Raw genomic sequence first — 22,103 nt, 5'->3', positions numbered from 1 at the left:
TCCATTTCTCCTCCATCCTGCCCCCTCTCCTCCATCCTGCCCCCTCTCCCTCCCATTCTATCTCTCCTCCATCCTGCCCCCTCTCCCTGCCATTCTATCTCTCCTCCATCCTGCCCCCTCTCCCTGCCATTCTATCTCTCCTCCATCCTGCCCCCTCTCCCTCCCATTCCATCTCTCCTCCATCCTGCCCCCTCTCCCTCCCATTCCATCTCTCCTCCATCCTGCCCCCTCTCCCTCCCATTCTATCTCTCCTCCATCCTGCCCCCTCTCCCTGCCATTCTATCTCTCCTCCATCCTGCCCCCTCTCCCTGCCATTCTATCTCTCCTCCATCCTGCCCCCTCTCCCTCCCATTCCATCTCTCCTCCATCCTGCCCCCTCTCCCTCCCATTCCATCTCTCCTCCATCCTGCCCCCTCTCCTCCATCCTGCCCCCTCTCCCTGCCATTCCATCTCTCCACCATCCTGCTCCATCCAGTTCTCAGTTAGAGGTGCATACAGCGGTGTAGAACTCCACATTTAATTTCATTTTACAGACCTCACAGACCTCTCTACACCGACCGGGAGCTACCCCGAAACTCTCTGGAGCAGATCGCAGAGATCTGCTAAAACTTCAACTAGGGCGCACTCGGTCCCAGAACCAGCAATCAGGGCGCTTTTTGGAGGGGCGATTGTTATATTGTGTTTAGTGTCCGAGTGCCAAGGTGTCTGGCCACTGATTAAATTACCTGCTCAGGCACAGACACCAAGGCACCGGGGATGTCGCAGATTTCTTCTTCTCCCTGGGCACCTCCTGTTGAGTCCCCAGGTATAAAAGATGACGTGTTTTCCCAATAAATCAGTTCTTATTTACCCTTCACTAAGTCTCAGCTAGGGTTTGGTTGAGAAAGCTATAAACACCGCAGAAGAGAGCTTAATCACTCTGGGGCTATAAGCCCAAGGAAAAGGGCGACCTAAGTGGTAGTAACCCAGCTACTTGCTTGTAGACCGCCACCGAATCTTAGAAATCCTGGCAATGGACAGTTCCCCATTAAGGTCATACTATCCTGCTCTTAGATATTTCTTTATTTTTATTCCAGTGACATTAAATAAAATAATAATAATAGAGATTTTGCAATATTTTGTTTTTATTATGTATGGTTTTAGTAGGATGATCGTTGTTGTTACTCCTTAGTAGGACGGCTTGATGCCCATGTGGATAATGACGTAAAAGAAGTTTAACCCATTAAGGACACAGGACATGTGTGACATGTCATGATTCCCTTTTATTCCAGAGGTTTGGTCCTTAAGGGGTTAAAGTGCCTGTGTTACTTGGATTGTCTTTTGGCTCCGTTCAGGCTCCGTCGAGCGGCTAATGATACTTGTGGCACATTGGGAAATCGTTCTGTGAAACGAAAGTGTTTTGCGTAAAAGAATTTTGAGTGGATTGCGTCATTAGGCCGATCTCTGATTCATTAAGTGACTATAATAATATTATAGCTTAGCAAGGGGCAGGGCGGTGTATGTTCTCCTCTAACTCTATTTTTTGGAGGAACGGTTTCTGTTTTATTTATGAATCAGCGATGTACACTGAATGGGACTGTAGAAATCTTAGCAGTTGAGTACTGTTTTCCAGTAAAACACTGACAGTTTGCTGGGTGTCAAGTCTGACATGTCTAACCAGTTTTACCAGCATAACCACTGGGTTTCTGTTCTAGAGACCCATAGAAACAATCAGATGATCAGTCTGGCCTCTTCTTTATCTGAGAGTGGGCGAACCCAGCATTGCCACCTTGCAAAATATTTTACAAAATACAACATTGTTGATGTCCTTTGATCCATTCCTTAGATACAGACACAGCATCGCAAGCTGGCGTCCTGGTTTACTGAGCGGTATCATTACCAGATTCATTTAAACAGTCAGAGATTCACCGGATAAAGATTACCTCCCAGGGGTGCGATACCTTCTCATTATAAATTATTACTAATTATTATTACTTGCGCTTAACAGTTTAGAACACAGTGTTTCACAGTAATAAAACTCCCAGTAATGTGCAGTGTGTATGAGTGTATCACAGAGCTCCACAGCAATAAAACTCACCGCAATGTGCAGTGTGTATTAGTGAATCACAGAGCTCCACAGCAATAAAACTCCCAGTAGTGTGCAGTGTGTATGAGGGTATCACAGAGCTCCACAGTAATAAAACTTGCAGTAATGTGCAGTGTGTATGAGTATATCACAGAGCTCCACAGTAATAAAACTCCCAGTAATGTGCAGTGTGTATTAGTGAATCACAGAGCTCCACAGCAATAAAACCCACAGTAATGTGCAGTGTGTATGAGTGTATCACAGAGCTCCACAGTAATAAAACTCCCAGTAATGTGCAATGTGTATGAATGTATCACAGAGCTCCACAGCAATAAAACTCCCAGTAATGTGCAGTGTGTATGAGGGTATCACAGAGCTCCACAGTAATAAAACTCCCAGTAATCTGCAGTGTGTATGAGTGTATCACAGAGCTCCACAGTAATAAAACTCCCAGTAATGTGCAGTGTGTATGAGTGTATCACAGAGCTCCACAGCAGTAAAACCCACAGTAATGTGCAGTGTGTATGAGTGTATCACAGAGCTCCACAGCAATAAAACTCCCAGTAATGTGCAGTGTGTATGAGTGTATGACAGAGCTCCACAGCAATAAAACTCTCAGTAATGTGCAGTGTGTATGAGTGTATCACAGAGCTCCACAGCAATAAAACTCACAGTAATGTGCAGTGTGTATGAGTGTATCACAGAGCTCCACAGCAATACAACTCTCAGTAATGTGCAGTGTGTATAAATGTATCACAGAGCTCCACATCAATAAAACTCCCAGTAATGTGCAGTGTGTATGCGTGTATCACAGAGCTCCACAGCAATAAAACTCTCAGTAATGTGCAGTGTGTCTGAGTGTATAACAGAGCTCCACAGCAATAATACTCCCAGTAATGTGCAGTGTGTATGAGGGTATCACAGAGCTCCACAGCAATAAAACGCACAGTAATGTGCAGTGTGTATGAGTGTATCACAGAGCTCCCCAGCAATAATACTCACAGTATATATATACAGGCCATGCTATATACACAGAGAGGTTATATTATATTATATACAGAGAGGTTATATTATATGATATACTGAGAGGTTATATTATATATATACAGGCCATGCTATATACACAGAGAGGTTATATTATATTATACACAGAGAGGTTATATTATATATATACAGGCCATGCTATATATACATAGAGGTTATATTATATTATATACAGTTAGTTAGGTTATATTATATTATATTATATACAGTTAGGTTATATTATATACTGAGAGGTTATATTATATATATATACAGGCCATGCTATATATACATAGAGGTTATATTATATGATATACTGATAGGTTATATTATATTATATACAGTTAGTTAGGTTATATTATATTATATACAGTTAGGTTATATTATATACTGAGAGGTTATATTATATATATACAGGCCATGCTATATACACAGAGAGGTTATATTATATTATATACAGAGAGGTTATATTATATTATATACAGAGAGGTTATATTATATGATATACTGAGAGGTTAAATTATATTATACACAGAGAGGTTATATTATATTATATACAGAGAGGTTATATTATATGATATACTGAGAGGTTATATTATATACTGAGATGTTATATTATATATATACAGGCCATGCTATATATACATAGAGGTTATATTATATTATATACAGAGAGGTTATATTATATGATATACTGAGAGGTTATATTATATGATATACTGAGAGGTTATATTATATATATACAGGCCATGCTATATACACAGAGAGGTTATATTATATTATATACAGAGAGGTTATATTATATATATATACAGGCCATGCTATATATACATAGAGGTTATATGATATACTGATAGGTTATATTATATTATATACAGTTAGTTAGGTTATATTATATTATATTATATACAGTTAGGTTATATTATATACTGAGAGGTTATATTATATATATACAGGCCATGCTATATACACAGATAGGTTATATTATATTATATACTGAGAGGTTATATTATATGATATACTGAGAGGTTATATTATATTATATACTGAGAGGTTATATTAAATACAGTTAGGTTATATTATATATATACAGGCCATGCTATATATACATAGAGGTTATATTATATATATACAGGCCATGCTATATACACAGAGAGGTTATATTATATATATACAGGCCATGCTATATATACATAGAGGTTATATTATATTATATACTGAGAGGTTATATTATATATATACAGGCCATGCTATATATACAGTTAGGTTATATTATATTATATACAGTTAGTTAGGTTATATTTATATATTATATTAGATATATACAGGCCATGCTATATACACAGAGAGGTTATATTATATTATATACATAGAGGTTATATTATATTATACACAGAGAGGTTATATTATATTATATACTGAGAGGTTATATTATATTATATACTGAGAGGTTATATTATATTATATACAGGCCATGCTATATACACAGAGAGGTTATTTTATATTATACACATAGAGGTTATATTATATTATACACAGAGAGGTTATATTATATTATATACTGAGAGGTTATATTATATTATATACTGAGAGGTTATATTATATTATATACTGAGAGGTTATATTATATACTGAGAGGTTATATTATATTATATACTGAGAGGTTATATTATATTATATACTGAGAGGTTATATTATATTATACACAGAGAGGTTATATTATATTATACACAGAGAGGTTATATTATATTATATACTGAGAGGTTATATTATATTATATACTGAGAGGTTATATTATATTATATACTGAGAGGTTATATTATATTATATACAGAGAGGTTATATTATATTATACACAGAGAGGTTATATTATATTATACACAGAGAGGTTATATTATATTATACACAGAGAGGTTATATTATATTATATACTGAGAGGTTATATTATATTATATACTGAGAGGTTATATTATATTATATACTGAGAGGTTATATTATATTATACACAGAGAGGTTATATTATATTATACACAGAGAGGTTATATTATATTATATAATATACTGAGAGGTTATATTATATTATATAATATACTGAGAGGTTATATTATATTATATACTGAGAGGTTATATTATATTATATACAGAGAGGTTATATTATATTATACACAGAGAGGTTATATTATATTATACACAGAGAGGTTATATTATATTATACACAGAGAGGTTATATTATATTATATTATATACTGAGAGGTTATATTATATTATATACTGAGAGGTTACATTATATTATATACAGAGAGGTTATATTATATTATACACAGAGAGGTTATATTATATTATACACAGAGAGGTTATATTATACACAGAGAGGTTATATTATATTATATACTGAGTGGTTATATTATATTATATACTGAGAGGTTATATTATATTATATACTGAGAGGTTATATTATATTATATACAGAGAGGTTATATTATATTATACACAGAGAGGTTATATTATATTATATACTGAGAGGTTATATTATATTATATACTGAGAGGTTATATTATATTATATACTGAGAGGTTATATTATATTATATACAGAGAGGTTATATTATATTATACACAGAGAGGTTATATTATATTATATACTGAGAGGTTATATTATATTATATACTGAGAGGTTATATTATATTATATACTGAGAGATTATATATATACTGAGAGATTATATTATATTATACACAGAGAGGTTATATTATATTATACACAGAGAGGTTATATTATATTATATACTGAGAGGTTATATTATATTATATACTGAGAGGTTATATTATATTATATACTGAGAGGTTATATTATATTATACACAGAGAGGTTATATTATATTATACACAGAGAGGTTATATTATATTATATACTGAGAGGTTATATTATATTATATACTGAGAGGTTATATTATATTATATACTGAGAGGTTATATTATATATATACTGAGAGGTTATATTATATATACACAGGCCATGCTATATATATATACTGAGAGGTTATATTATATTATATACAGAGAGGTTATATTATATTATACACAGAGAGGTTATATTATATTATACACAGAGAGGTTATATTATATTATACACAGAGAGGTTATATTATATTATATACTGAGAGGTTATATTATATTATATACTGAGAGGTTATATTATATATATACTGAGAGGTTATATTATATATACACAGGCCATGCTATATATACAGAGAGGTTATATTATATTATACACAGAGAGGTTATATTATATTATACACAGAGAGGTTATATTATATTATACACAGAGAGGTTATATTATATTATATACTGAGAGGTTATATTATATTATACACAGAGAGGTTATATTATATTATATACTGAGAGGTTATATTATATACTGAGAGGTTATATTATATTATATACTGAGAGGTTATATTATATACTGAGAGGTTATATTATATTATATACTGAGAGGTTATATTATATTATATACAGAGAGGTTATATTATATTATATACTAAGAGGTTATATTATATTATACACAGAGAGGTTATATTATATTATACACAGAGAGGTTATATTATATATATACTGAGAGGTTATATTATATTATACACAGAGAGGTTATATTATATTATACACAGAGAGGTTATATTATATTATATTATATACTGAGAGGTTATATTATATTATATACTGAGAGGTTATATTATATTATATACTGAGAGGTTATATTATATTATATACAGAGAGGTTATATTATATTATACACAGAGAGGTTATATTATATTATACACAGAGAGGTTATATTATATTATACACAGAGAGGTTATATTATATTATACACAGAGAGGTTATATTATATTATATACTGAGAGGTTATATTATATTATACACAGAGAGGTTATATTATATTATACACAGAGAGGTTATATTATATTATATACTGAGAGGTTATATTATATTATACACAGTGAGGTTATATTATATTATACACAGAGAGGTTATATTATATTATACACAGAGAGGTTATATTATATTATACACAGAGAGGTTATATTATATTATACACAGAGAGGTTATATTATATATATACTGAGAGGTTATATTATATATATACAGGCCATGCTATATATACAGAGAGGTTATATTATATTATACACAGAGAGGTTATATTATATTATACACAGAGAGGTTATATTATATTATACACAGAGAGGTTATATTATATATATACTGAGAGGTTATATTATATATATACAGGCCATGCTATATATACAGAGAGGTTATATTATATTATATACAGAGAGGTTATATTATATGATATACTGAGAGGTTATATTATATTATATACTGAGAGGTTATATTATATTATATACTGAGAGGTTATATTATATTATATACAGTTAGTTAGGTTATATTATATTATATTATATACAGTTAGGTTATATTATATACTGAGAGGTTATATTATATATACACAGGCCATGCTATATACACAGTTTGGGTGACCTGCTTATATAATATTATGTTTACATAGTGTGAGTGGGCGGGGTCGGAGTGGGCGTGGTCTGGGTGGAGGCGGAACCAATGCTCGCGGTCAGGCGGGGACGGCTATCGGGGTGACACTCGCTCCATAGTAACCGTCTCCACAGTAACGGCGACTCCTGGCAGCGGGAGAATGGAGCCCCGGGGCCACAACGGCCGGACAGAGCGGGTAATTCCGGGGGGGGAGGGAGCCATGGGGGGGTTAGTGGAGGCTGGGTACAGAGAGGGGGGAGTGGAGGCTGGGTACAGAGAGGGGGGGGCAGTGGAGGCTGGGTACAGAGAGGGGGGGCAGTGGAGCCTGGGTACAGAGAGGGGGGGGCAGTGGAGGCTGGGTACAGAGAGGGGGGGGCAGTGGAGGCTGGGTACAGAGAGGGGGGGGCAGTGGAGGCTGGGTACAGAGAGGGGGGGGCAGTGGAGGCTGGGTACAGAGAGGGGGGGCAGTGGAGGCTGGGTACAGAGAGGGGGGGCAGTGGAGGCTGGGTACAGAGAGGGGGGAGTGGAGGCTGGGTACAGAGAGGGGGGGCAGTGGAGCCTGGGTACAGAGAGGGGGGGGCAGTGGAGGCTGGGTACAGAGAGGGGGGGGCAGTGGAGGCTGGGTACAGAGAGGGGGGGGCAGTGGAGGCTGGGTACAGAGAGGGGGGGCAGTGGAGGCTGGGTACAGAGAGGGGGGGCAGTGGAGGCTGGGTACAGAGAGGGGGGGCAGTGGAGGCTGGGTACAGAGAGGGGGGGCAGTGGAGGCTGGGTACAGAGAGGGGGGAGTGGAGGCTGGGTACAGAGAGGGGGAGTGGAGGCTGGGTACAGAGAGGGGGGAGTGGAGGCTGGGTACAGAGAGGGGGGGCAGTGGAGGCTGGGTACAGAGGGGGGGGCAGTGGAGGCTGGGTACAGAGAGGGGGGAGTGGAGGCTGGGTACAGAGAGGGGGGGCAGTGGAGGCTGGGTACAGAGAGGGGGGGCAGTGGAGGCTGGGTACAGATAGGGGGGAGTGGAGGCTGGGTACAGAGAGGGGGGGCAGTGGAGGCTGGGTACAGAGAGGGGGGAGTGGAGGCTGGGTACAGAGAGGGGGGGCAGTGGAGGCTGGGTACAGAGAGGGGGGGCAGTGGAGGCTGGGTACAGAGAGGGGGGGGCAGTGGAGGCTGGGTACAGAGAGGGGGGAGTGGAGGCTGGGTACAGAGAGGGGGGGCAGTGGAGGCTGGGTACAGAGAGGGGGGGCAGTGGAGGCTGGGTACAGAGAGGGGGGAGTGGAGGCTGGGTACAGAGAGGGGGGGCAGTGGAGGCTGGGTACAGAGAGGGGGGGCAGTGGAGGCTGGGTACAGAGAGGGGGGGCAGTGGAGGCTGGGTACAGAGAGGGGGGAGTGGAGGCTGGGTACAGAGAGGGGGGGCAGTGGAGGCTGGGTACAGAGAAGGGGGAGTGGAGGCTGGGTACAGAGAGGGGGGGCAGTGGAGGCTGGGTACAGAGAGGGGGGGCAGTGGAGGCTGGGTACAGAGAGGGGGGAGTGGAGGCTGGGTACAGAGAGAGGGGGCAGTGGAGGCTGGGTACAGAGAGGGGGGCCGTGGAGGCTGGGTACAGAGAGGGGGGGCAGTGGAGGCTGGGTACAGAGAGGGGGGTGGCAGTGGAGGCTGGGTACAGAGAGGGGGGAGTGGAGGCTGGGTACAGAGAGGGGGGGCAGTGGAGGCTGGGTACAGAGAGGGGGGGCAGTGGAGGCTGGGTACAGAGAGGGGGGGCAGTGGAGGCTGGGTACAGAGAGGGGGGCAGTGGAGGCTGGGTACAGAGAGGGGGGCAGTGGAGGCTGGGTACAGAGAGGGGGGAGTGGAGGCTGGGTACAGAGAGGGGGGGCAGTGGAGGCTGGGTACAGAGAGGGGGGGCAGTGGAGGCTGGGTACAGAGAGGGGGGAGTGGAGGCTGGGTACAGAGAGGGGGGGCAGTGGAGGCTGGGTACAGAGAGGGGGGAGTGGAGGCTGGGTACAGAGAGGGGGGTCAGTGGAGGCTGGGTACAGAGAGGGGGGTCAGTGGAGGCTGGGTACAGAGAGGGGGGGGCAGTGGAGGCTGGGTACAGAGAGGGGGGGCAGTGGAGGCTGGGTACAGAGAGGGGGGAGTGGAGGCTGGGTACAGAGAGGGGGGGCAGTGGAGGCTGGGTACAGAGAGGGGGGAGTGGAGGCTGGGTACAGAGAGGGGGGGCAGTGGAGGCTGGGTACAGAGAGGGGGGAGTGGAGGCTGGGTACAGAGAGGGGGGGCAGTGGAGGCTGGGTACAGAGAGGGGGGGCAGTGGAGGCTGGGTACAGAGAGGGGGGTGGCAGTGGAGGCTGGGTACAGAGAGGGGGGAGTGGAGGCTGGGTACAGAGAGGGGGGGCAGTGGAGGCTGGGTACAGAGAGAGGGGGGAGTGGAGGCTGGGTACAGAGAGGGGGGGGCAGTGGAGGCTGGGTACAGAGAGGGGGGGCAGTGGAGGCTGGGTACAGAGAGGGGGAGTGGAGGCTGGGTACAGAGAGGGGGGGCAGTGGAGGCTGGGTACAGAGAGGGGGAGTGGAGGCTGGGTACAGAGAGGGGGGGCAGTGGAGGCTGGGTACAGAGAGGGGGGGCAGTGGAGGCTGGGTACAGAGAGGGGGGAGTGGAGGCTGGGTACAGAGAGGGGGGGCAGTGGAGGCTGGGTACAGAGAGGGGGGAGTGGAGGCTGGGTACAGAGAGGGGGGGCAGTGGAGGCTGGGTACAGAGAGGGGGGGCAGTGGAGGCTGGGTACAGAGAGGGGGGAGTGGAGGCTGGGTACAGAGAGGGGGGCAGTGGAGGCTGGGTACAGAGAGGGGGGAGTGGAGGCTGGGTACAGAGAGGGGGGAGTGGAGGCTGGGTACAGAGAGGGGGGGCAGTGGAGGCTGGGTACAGAGAGGGGGGAGTGGAGGCTGGGTACAGAGAGGGGGGCAGTGGAGGCTGGGTACAGAGAGGGGGGGCAGTGGAGGCTGGGTACAGAGAGGGGGGGCAGTGGAGGCTGGGTACAGAGAGGGGGGTGGCAGTGGAGGCTGGGTACAGAGAGGGGGGAGTGGAGGCTGGGTACAGAGAGGGGGGAGTGGAGGCTGGGTACAGAGAGGGGGGGCAGTGGAGGCTGGGTACAGAGAGGGGGGAGTGGAGGCTGGGTATAGAGAGGGGGGGCAGTGGAGGCTGGGTACAGAGAGGGGGGCAGTGGAGGCTGGGTACAGAGAGGGGGGAGTGGAGGCTGGGTACAGAGAGGGGGGGCAGTGGAGGCTGGGTACAGAGAGGGGGGAGTGGAGGCTGGGTACAGGGAGGGGGGCAGTGGAGGCTGGGTACAGAGAGGGGGGAGTGGAGGCTGGGTACAGAGAGGGGGGAGTGGAGGCTGGGTACAGAGAGGGGGGAGTGGAGGCTGGGTACAGGGAGGGGGCAGTGGAGGCTGGGTACAGAGAGGGGGGGGCAGTGGAGGCTGGGTACAGGGAGGGGGCAGTGGAGGCTGGGTACAGGGAGGGGGCAGTGGAGGCTGGGTACAGAGAGGGGGGAGTGGAGGCTGGGTACAGAGAGGGGGCAGTGGAGGCTGGGTACAGAGGGGGGGGCAGTGGAGGCTGGGTACAGAGAGGGGGGAGTGGAGGCTGGGTACAGAGAGGGGGGGCAGTGGATGCTGGGTACAGAGGGGGGGGGGCAGTGGAGGCTGGGTACAGAGAGGGGGGGCAGTGGAGGCTGGGTACAGAGAGGGGGGGCAGTGGAGGCTGGGTACAGAGAGGGGGGAGTGGAGGCTGGGTACAGAGAGGGGGGGCAGTGGAGGCTGGGTACAGAGAGGGGGAGTGGAGGCTGGGTACAGAGAGGGGGGGCAGTGGAGGCTGGGTACAGAGAGGGGGGAGTGGAGGCTGGGTACAGAGAGGGGGGGCAGTGGAGGCTGGGTACAGAGAGGGGGGAGTGGAGGCTGGGTACAGAGAGGGGGGGCAGTGGAGGCTGGGTACAGAGAGGGGGGGCAGTGGAGGCTGGGTACAGAGAGGGGGCAGTGGAGGCTGGGTACAGAGAGGGGGGAGTGGAGGCTGGGTACAGAGAGGGGGACAGTGGAGGCTGGGTACAGAGAGGGGGGCAGTGGAGGCTGGGTACAGAGAGGGGGGCAGTGGAGGCTGGGTACAGAGAGGGGGGGCAGTGGAGGCTGGGTACAGAGAGGGGCAGTGGAGGCTGAGTACAGAGGGGGGCAGTGGAGGCTGGGTACAGAGAGGGGGGGCAGTGGAGGCTGGGTACAGAGAGGGGGGGCAGTGGAGGCTGGGTACAGAGAGGGGGGGCAGTGGAGGCTGGGTACAGAGAGGGGGGAGTGGAGGCTGGGTACAGAGAGGGGGGCAGTGGAGGCAGGGTACAGAGAGGGGGGGCAGTGGAGGCTGGGTACAGAGGGGGGCAGTGGAGGCTGGGTACAGAGGGCGGCAGTGGAGGCTGGGTACAGAGAGGGGGGGCAGTGGAGGCTGGGTACAGAGAGGGGGAGTGGAGGCTGGGTACAGAGAGGGGGGCAGTGGAGGCTGGGTACAGAGAGGGGGGCAGTGGAGGCTGGGTACAGGGAGGGGGCAGTGGAGGCTGGTTACAGGGAGGGGGCAGTGGAGGCTGGTTACAGGGAGGGGGCAGTGGAGGCTGGGTACAGAGAGGGGGCAGTGGAGGCTGGGTACAGGGAGGGGGGCAGTGGAGGCTGGGTACAGGGAAGGGGCAGTGGAGGCTGGGTACAGGGAGGGGGGCAGTGGAGGCTGGGTACAGGGAGGGGGGCAGTGGAGGCTGGGTACAGGGAGGGGGGCAGTGGAGGCTGGGTACAGAGAGGGGGGCAGTGGAGGCTGGTTACAGAGAGGGGGGCAGTGGAGGCTGGTTACAGAGAGGGGGGCAGTGGAGGCTGGTTACAGAGAGGGGGGCAGTGGAGGCTGGTTACAGAGAGGGGGGCAGTGGAGGCTGGTTACAGAGAGGGGGGCAGTGGAGGCTGGTTACAGAGAGGGGGGCAGTGGAGGCTGGTTACAGAGAGGGGGGCAGTGGAGGCTGGATACAGAAAGACTGGGGCAGTGGAGGCTGGGTAGAAGGAACTGGGGAGGCAGTGAAGGTTATATGTATACCAGGCTGCCCATTATTGATATGCCAAGAGTGGCCAGTGTGATTGTCCCTCCCCAGCTCTTCTCCCAACATATCATTAACAGAAGAGAGGCAGTAATAAGGATAGCAATAGCTTCTTAGGGTTGAAATACCCACTAATATTGACTGCGTATGTGTGTACTATTTATATATGATGACATTTATATTGTGCATTAAATTAATCTATGGTATTTATATCTGCTGCATTGTGCTGTGGCAAAACCTTCCTCCAGCTCAGAGCCAGGCTACCTGCATTGCACTATGCAAATCTATCACTAATCACACCTCTCCTTATAATTCAGAAGCTCTTCTCATTGGTCACCTGCCGGTCATGTTGGTGCTGAGGGGATTTAGGAGGTGTTTTACCATAGATAGATAGAAGGATGGATAATGAACAATTGGACACCCCTAGCTCCCTTATCTCATGTTTTATAACTCTCCAGCACATGTTTTTTCAATGTAAAACGTTTAGACCATTTCATTGTTGATACAGCGTTCAGAAAGTTATAATGAAATTCTGGATTGAGGTTTCTGCGTATGGACCGATCTCTTTACATCCAGTAATCTGCTAAGTATCTAAAGAAGATCGGACTATCTCCTAATGACTCATTAAAGCTGTGTCTTACATTATGACTCTCACGCGTCCAGCCTTGTCATTAAATCCCATGTTCCAGTCATAACATCCTCCTAATTCCAGAGATTATTTATTTTCAAACTGCACCCGATGATCTGACAGGTCAATCTCTTTTCCAAATTTTTTTTTTTTTTTTTTAAAGATAAATGGGATTTCTTGTAGAAACAGTTGAAAATATTGAAGTTACATTTAGAAAAAATGCTGATACAGATAGAATTACCAGGATATCAAGTAAGATCACGGCCAACAAAGTGTAGTGTGTGCTCTCATTGGGTCTGTGTATAACTAGCCTACAGGTGCAGTAGGTGAACAGGTGAAGGGTTTGTTGGCTCCATGAATTAATGGAGGTATTTTGTAACTCAGTGTTTTAACGTATCTCCTTTCTTTTAATCAGTGAGATGAGAAGAAGTAGCAACCTACCCAGGCTGAGAATGCTTGTGCTCTGTAGTCACATGATGCAGGTAAGTCACTTCTCATTCATTACGTTTAATCGGAGTGAATTGAGAATACAAACTTATTCTAAACTCCGTCAGTACGTGAATTACAATATATTGTGCAAGGTAAGAGTTAATGGCACCAGCACAGACTGGAGGTGATGGTGTGCTTTTTATATTCCCCTTAGATCAGTAGATGTTTGCGAGACTCTTGAGTTGCGGTTGATTGGAGCTGCTTTCTCATCGGATCCCAGCCATGGGCAAATTACAGAGCAAATTCAGAAGGAACAGCAGCAAATATAGGTAAAGGAAGCGCAGTGTCGTCATGCCCCTGTCCTCAATGTAATCGCTCAGTGATCAGCTAGATGGGATAGTTATAGCTGTATTGGAAGCCATATCTAATGACCTGAGGCTAAAGGAGGAATGCAGTTATAGGTAGACAAACTGCTTGCAGGGTTACTTATTGAACTGTAAACTATTGGAAAACAATCAAGGAATTTTTACATTTAACACCAAATTAGCCAAGGTGGGAGCATAACTCTGAGAATTTCCCAATTCAGATAGTTTGGCCCCGAATTAGCCATTCCTCAGTGAATTCCTGACAATGAATGGTTTAGTGAATAATCCAGCTGGTGTCTGGTAAGCTCAAGTTACAAACTTCAGGCTCACTCCTGACACCATAACCACTGCATCTTGCTGTGCTTTAAGTGTTCCTTTAAAAATGTGACTATTTGGAATTATGTCAGCTTACACATAGTCCTTATTTAGTGATTAGTGTGTGCATAGTCCGTGCACGTTATGATTGCAGCACACCTGATTATTATGATGTATCTGCTTATATTTAGTATTTGGCAAGTTTAATTTTTCTGTATATCTGGATACAGTGCTTGTTAGGTTTGTTCCAAGCATCTGCTTCTCAGGTTTTGAAATCATTTAAATTATCACTCAGATTTCTGCACTGGCTTTTTACATAATGTGTTAATCTTATTATTCTTTCACTCTACGCAGGGCTGACAGCCATGTTAGGGAGAGTCCCCCTCCGCAAGTCATCCAGCAGCAAAGCCGCGCTCACACTGACGCCGTTACCGCTGTTGTAGCTCTGAAATCCGACCTGTGTGTGTCAGGAGGCAAGGACAAAGTACGTATCGTCGAGCCATTGAATTCCATACTACACTCAAAAAACTGTTTTATATGATAAAACCTAAAACACAGGTAAAGATTGTGTGACTAGCCACGTGACATTTTCCTGTGTTTTATGTTTTTTTATATAAAACCAATTTTAGAGTGTAGTAGGTGGTGACTGTTGAATAGACAAGTCTTCAAAAACTGCACCACCGATTTTTAAGGCTATTTAATAATCCCAGTTCTTTATGAGCCCAGGTGTCAGGAGGTAATGAAATGTGCTGTAAAAATCTCTGAAACTGCAGACATCCCTCTGTTTACTTGCATGACATCATTGTCCTTCCGTTAGCTAGATGTTACCCCAGCATATTCCTCTCCAAGCCAGAGTAAGCTTAGAATGCTTAGCGTAAGAGGGACACAACTTGCCGTCCTTTACTGGCTGTCTATAAATGTAACTTCAAACGGATAATGGTACTGGCTGAATGTGACCACACGATGCCCAGACAGGATATTTTATTTATTTTGTTATTTATCCCACAAGGCTGTTGTTGTATCGAACTGGAGGACGGGAACCGCTCTCAAGAGATTTGTGGGACACGATCGAGAAGTAAACAAGGTGATTTAAAAAAAAAAAAAAAATGGTAACAGTAAAATAATCGGGGTCAAGTCTGGGGTTTATTCTCTAATCTGAGAAGTTGGAAAAGATTGCAATTACTCTGTCAATTTGCCACAATTCTCAGTTTAGTAAATAAACCGCAGTAATGTTTCGCTGAATAAATCTTGCACTTCTATCAAATCAGCCAGGGTGGTAGGTTGGATGGTAACATGCAGCCATTTCTTTTACCATTTCATTGGCCCAATCATTGCTGGATTTTGTGCAAATAAAAACATTTGGAAGTTTGACCCTGATTGCAAGATCTTCTTTCCTTGCAGGTTGTTTGCGTTTTTGGCTCAAACCGATTCTTCAGTTCCTCCAGAGACAAGACTGTCTTAATGTGGGATCTGCACAGCAAGCTGGGGTTCATTCAGAAGTTTCTGGGGCACCAGTTAACAGTGACTGGACTGGCTGTTAGTCCGGGTGAGTTTGCACTAATCAGATTAACAACAGGCAGGAATGTTGCTGTGTGCGTCACTTTCCAATGAATAGTCTGGTAAATGGATTGATCGCAGCACTGTGTGTGGATTACTCAATATACAAAGAATACCTAATCCTTGACGACCTACAAAGAGCTTAAATTAGCCTGGCAGTCAGTATATTGTCAGCAAGATACACACTAACTAGCTTTATCTAGCAAACTGAAATCCTGAATATATCCAACTAATACATATTCATTGCACTGTATGGGTGAAAATCAGCAATGTTTTACAGAAACATGCAACACATCTGGAAGTAGTTTTAATAGAGGCACTAACAAAAGATATTCCACATCAAATACCATCTAAGGATTGAAAACTCAGTGTTAGTCAGGATCTTGTAACTTCTTTAAATATTTGGTTACAATCCCGTTCTGTCTATTATAATAATAATAATAGGAAGTTTATCTCTGCTGTAAATAAATAAATCTTTACTCAAATAGTTTGAGATGTGCAAAGGTTTACCTATAACAAGGTATCAGTGGGCAGTCCATTAAGGCATATTATTTGCATTAATCTATAAAATAATTACTGCCAGAAATGGGTATCAGAGCTCCTGTGGCTCCAAAAGCAATCGAATCATGGTTCAGAAATTTCACATCCAGCCATGTCAATAATTAAGTCTAAAAGTGAGGTTTTTGTTTTTTGGATGGCTTCATTGCAGAACATGTGCCCCATTTTGTACTCTTGCTCAGTTCTGTTTATTTTTAAAGGAGCAGTCTAATCCACTTAACCCGTACTGTATAGATCGGTATATTATTAGAATGCAGCGTAGTGGTTATGGTACCTAAATACTCTGAGCCTTCTTCTCTTGTGCGTTTTAGATCTCTTTATACCTACAGGTATAGGTTAAAAACCATTTGCTTAGTGTTCTTTATTGCACCATTATATATCCATAGTCACACAATGCTTGCTGTGTCTCGATTATTGGCCTCTCCCGAAAAGCTCAGAGGCCGAGCCGTAAATGTACATGAAGTTGTTACATTTCCGATCTGTCTCCTGCTCATGTCCATTTTAAGAATATCCCTCTGTAAATGTTAGTGTGTCAGCTATACAGTTACAAGAACACCCTGAGATTAGATAGTTTGGTGCTGCAGGCAGGCTCTGTCAGCTAACAGGCTCTGTTATTCTGTGACTTTTACTGTTTGCAGATTCCATGCAGCTCCTTACTGGCTCCCGGGACAACACATTGTGCAAGTGGGATGTGGAGTCCGGGCAGTGTCTGCTGAAAAACACAATCTCAAGAAATCTAGTAAGAGATTTCACATTGGTTTATTCAGAAAAAAACAGTAAGTCCATTAAGTCAGATCTTTTTAAATAACACTCCCTCCCCAAAGAAAAAAAAAGAGATAATGGACGTTGTTTCATGGAAAGATTCCTTCTTGCTTTCCGAGGCAGTTTAATTTCTCCACGGGCCGAGCTTGCTGCATTATATGTAGTTATAGTATTGGACAGATGAGTAACGCCATATCTGTGCCCTGCAGGTTACACACATGTGCTGGGTTCCAGGAAAATCCTACGTGGTCCAGACCTCTGAGGACAAAGTGATCCGGTCAGTAGGCCACAGTCTGCATGTTTATCAGGCCCGTTCTCTTGTTGCTCTAAACAGGCCTCGTTTCTGGGATAGCATGATAAAATTCTTACAATCAGCCTATTTTACTTTATCGTTTTTATTATATTTAATTTTAGACGTGTGTAAAAAAGCACAAACTACATATATATATCAGATGGGCACCGTTTCTCTTTGCAATGCTTTGTGGTCTCTCTGGTGTTCTGTTGACTAGCCGGTGTCTGTCGATCCTCACATGTTGCTTTGCCTTGTTTTCAGTGTGTGGGATTCTCGGAACCTGCAGGCTGCTCAGTCCTTTCCCATGAAACAGTACATCCAGATGCATTGCGACGTCAGTGAAGATGGAAACTACTGCTTGACTTGCAGCAACGGCTTCGGTGGCCAGGGATGTGAGGCCACGGTGAGACAGAAACACACTGGGTTTTAGTACGTTTAGCACAATGTTTTATATGGGGTCTGTGTTAGAATCTCTACCATTGCTATATTGTGATCCATTAATAGAAGTTACAGGAAACCGGTTATTGTCTGCATAAAAAAATCAAAAGAAAATTGATGTGGAAAAGCCACCTTTAGTTTTAAAACAAATCTTTTCAGTGTTAGTAAAGTAAGCTGGCCAGCTCTCTCTTTTCGCTTTCTGTTCTTCCCACGTGTTACCAGGCTTTTATTGGCTAACCTTCCCTAAACGTCTATTGGCAGAAAGTATTGTCTTTCATCACACGGAGTATTTTTATTGGCAGCGAATACAGAGCTGTTATACTGTGATTGGCTGATGTTAGCCAGAAAGCTGCTATATCAGTCATGCAGGAATCTAAGGTCACAATGCCGCGATGTGGGAGGGATCAGCCGCTTTCTATGCGTTCCATAATACCAAAAAGTTAAGCTTTAGAAATGAAGCATGTCTGTGTTTCTGTCGCTGCTCACATCATATTTTGCAATGTGAGATGTTCAGCTAACAAACAGAATTAGCCTGCGAGGAGTCTCTGGTCACTGAACAATTTGGCACAATAACGTTGTATAAAAAAATCAATCTTTCTCTGATTTACCGGTTTGTGGAATTACCTGTGCTCTTCTAACTTCTTCTAGCTTTGGGACCTGCGGCAGACAAAAGGCCAGGTTCGTGAATACAAGGGACATCTTCAAACTACTGCATCTTGTATCTTTCTGCCCAAAAGTATGTGTGCAATGCCTTTAATAGCCACCTCGTCACATGACTGCACAGTGAAGATCTGGGACAGAGACTCAGGAGGTACAGCACCCTCACACCCCATCTTTTTTCTAATATTTACACTATAATAGTCTGAGAATGACGAGTAGTCTTACAGAAAGGGATTCTTGACGTGTTTACCCACTGAACAGTGAGCTGTTTGGGTACAGTGGCTTTAGAATTATCTGGTGATCATTTCACCACAACTCCCTGCTTAGTGATTAAACATTTCTGTGTACACATGTGTCTGTACAAGATTATACCATAATGACTATTATGTGACATGTAACTTTTTAACTCCATTTAGTAGAATACTGAATACAGTTTTTATTATTTCTCTTAGTAAATAGTAGGGCTGGAACTAAGCAGAGATTAATTTTAATGTAAATATTTTAATTTAGTCTATTCCGAGATACTGGTAACAAAATTATCAGTTATTTACTAAAATAATAATTGTCGTGAATTCACATTTTTAACTAAAATAGTCAAACTCAAAGCATAGCTGACTTGGAGAGGGTTTCCAGCTGAGTTATTTTGGCATTTGAAATTCATTTAGAATGTTCAACAATTCTCTGTTTAGTAAGTAACGCTGTGTATGTTTAGTGCCTTGGTATTTTAATTAGAAATCTTCTGTTTAAGAGAACAGTGTTGGTGTAGTGAGAATTTGTACCCAATAACAGTCAGTGAGCATTGTGTTGACTCTCTGCCTATAAAGTGTGTCGGAGCAGCTTGTGGCTGGATGGGTCAGGACCTCTGTCATCCCTGGCAGTTTGCGACAACACATCAATCCTCTGCGCCAGCTTCAACCTGGGAGTCCACACTCTGCGCATCGAAAGTTCCAGAGGACCCTTCCTGCAGGAGGTAGCGACGTTCTGAAAGTGCGTGATCTGTGTGGCCGGAGAAATAATGCATTGTACAGCACTACGGGAAATATTTTATAAAACTAATATAAATTCCTGTCCTAATGTGTTTTACACCCCACCTCCTATAGAATGTAAGCTTGATTGAGCAGGGTCCTCTTCAACCTATTGTTCCTGTTTAGTTTATTTGTAATTGTCCTATTTATAGTTAAATCCCCCCTCATAATATTGTAAAGCGCTACGGAATCTGTTGGCGCTATATAAATGGCAATAATAATAATAATTAATGGAAAATCTCATTGTCGAGGGTCAGAAACCATTTCAGAGTTCACGATGAGTGAACATGTTAGAGCACGTTTGATTCAATCCTAGTCGTACTGAATTAATTATAACCATCACCAGAAGCCAGGCTTGCTGTGTGCCGACTTTGCTTGTTACGAAACAAACTGTGTAACAGCGCATAACTAGAAACTTCCCATCGGTGACAAGTGAGACTAATGAGGAGCAGAGACATTCTTCCTCTGCACTGGTTTTATTAACCCTTCAAATGCCACAGGGGTGATAAGCCTGCAATTACTCTGATACACAGGCTGCTGGTTTTGGCTTGTTATTCTCGTACTGAAAGTTTAATTTCACCTTTTAAACTATGTTGTTTATTATGAGAAGGAGAATGAAAACCACAACCCTGTATCTCATAGAACCCAATATATTTAGGCTCTAGCTTGCCTTCTTACTAATACATAGCAAAAATCCATCTTTACGCAGTTACTTTTCAGGAAGCCTGTGAGGGCCGAGCATCTTTCTTACCATCCGTATGGCTTTCTACTTCTCTTACACATTTAAAAACGATCCCTTTAAATAAACAAATGTCTGGGCATTCCCACCTCCTTGATTTAGTCCGCTACCTGAACTCCCACTAAAAGATTAGCACAAGGGTTACAGCATACACTGTACGATGCTTTGGGTGGATTTATTTAGCTGTGTAATACTTCCACAGACATTCTGATGTCACATGCACTCTGCCCTCCTCCATCTAATTCTTAGGTAGGTGGATGGATAGATGAATTAACGAGGATTTTATGGAAAATGTAATGTGCCCATTACTGGCACTATGTGGGATAACGCATTAATACAGAGAATCCTTCCTAAGCACGCAGAGAGAGTGCAGCCATAATACAGGAGGTCTTCCTCCCGGTTCACCTACTGATTAACTGCTTATTAGCATCCTGCGCTCCACTGCAGAGCATCCTGGGAAAATCCCTAAATAAGCCAGGAACTGCACATCTTAGGCCTCTTTAAAATGATATATAAGCTTAGCACTTTCGTCACTGCACTGTTTTTTACAGTTATTTGCTAAATCCCAAATTGTAGTGAACTGAAAACTGAATTGCTGATCTGGAGAAATAGTTGTTTTTATGACATTGTTCTGTGTAATTTGTGTAGCATTTCTGATACTGTGTGTAGCACTGCCAGTTTATATTTGTATAAGAAGACAGATGTGTAGTATATTGAATAGAATGTCAGATTATTTGTACAGATGTTTCTGGGTGAAAGTAATCCTGCAGAATCAGAATTAAAGCTTTAATATTTATTTCATATTCATTTTATAGTGAATGATGACTACTATTGTGTGTTTTATAATATAAACATCTACGGAGCTTTTTAGAGGATATTTTTTTCTTATGATTTTAATTAGATTTTTGTAACGTGTCTGTAATGTATTGTAGACCTGTGATTGTCTATGAAATGTTTTACACCCGTGAGCCCAACTGTCCAGATCAGGGCAAACCCAATACTGATCTAATCACTAGCGATGGCAGACTTTCCCACTGTGACTGTGTCATAATCGGCAGCCTGTCTCCTAGCTGGGCATCATGGGAAATGTGTTCATGTTTGAATAACCTAATTTATCTGGATATGCAGGAAGCCCAAAGGATACACATGCTGGCTTAAAACCAGCGTCAGACAGATTTAATAATGATCACATAGAAAGTATAGACTGTGCTTGAAGACCATGTATTTATTTTTTATACAGTGCATTGGCACTTATTTTATTATTACGGTATGTGAACTTTTTATTAAAAGACTACGGAGTCAGATATATGCTGACCAATCATGGTTCTGTAGGTGGATTCCAAACTACATTTCCCATGATGGCTCAGTATTCATCCATTCTAGGGAATTCCTATGTATTTGTGGGGCAACATGTACTGTAAATGTGATCAGGTTATTTGATAACCACAGACAGGAGTACACAGTGACCAGATCTGTCTGTGTTCCAGGTATGTATATAGATATACATGTTAGGGCTGCATCCTGTGCCAATCTGTCAAACGATTCTACTCTCGCTCATTCAATGAATTGTACTAGGTGTCGAATAATGTTTGTACGCTGCGTTAATAAAGTGAATCATTTTATCATCTC

The 22,103-nt window shown here is 43.2% G+C and overlaps 1 protein-coding gene across 3 annotated transcripts; it reads left to right on the top strand.

The window, feature by feature from the left end:
* The first annotated feature begins 7,709 nt into the window (after positions 1-7,709).
* On the top strand, positions 7,710-22,103 carry WDR31 (WD repeat domain 31). Of its 3 annotated transcripts, none has more exons than XM_063433023.1 (11): positions 7,710-7,824; positions 13,750-13,816; positions 13,986-14,092; positions 14,798-14,927; positions 15,453-15,527; positions 15,845-15,989; positions 17,197-17,297; positions 17,530-17,597; positions 17,874-18,015; positions 18,699-18,861; positions 19,535-22,103. In XM_063433023.1, the coding sequence occupies exons 3-11, from the start codon at positions 14,046-14,048 to the stop codon at positions 19,693-19,695; spliced, it is 1,032 nt and encodes a 343-aa protein (XP_063289093.1). In that variant the 5' UTR covers positions 7,710-7,824; positions 13,750-13,816; positions 13,986-14,045; the 3' UTR covers positions 19,696-22,103. The 3 variants fall into 3 exon arrangements, with proteins under 3 accessions (XP_063289093.1, XP_063289095.1, XP_063289094.1); XM_063433025.1 differs by having other exon boundaries at positions 13,983-14,092; XM_063433024.1 differs by having other exon boundaries at positions 13,978-14,092.

Source organism: Pelobates fuscus, chromosome 9 (genome assembly GCF_036172605.1).
Source record: "Pelobates fuscus isolate aPelFus1 chromosome 9, aPelFus1.pri, whole genome shotgun sequence".
Classification (NCBI taxonomy): Eukaryota; Metazoa; Chordata; class Amphibia; order Anura; family Pelobatidae; genus Pelobates; species Pelobates fuscus.
The sequence above is the reverse complement of the archived record's forward strand: the minus strand, read 5'-3'. Positions and strand labels throughout refer to the sequence as shown.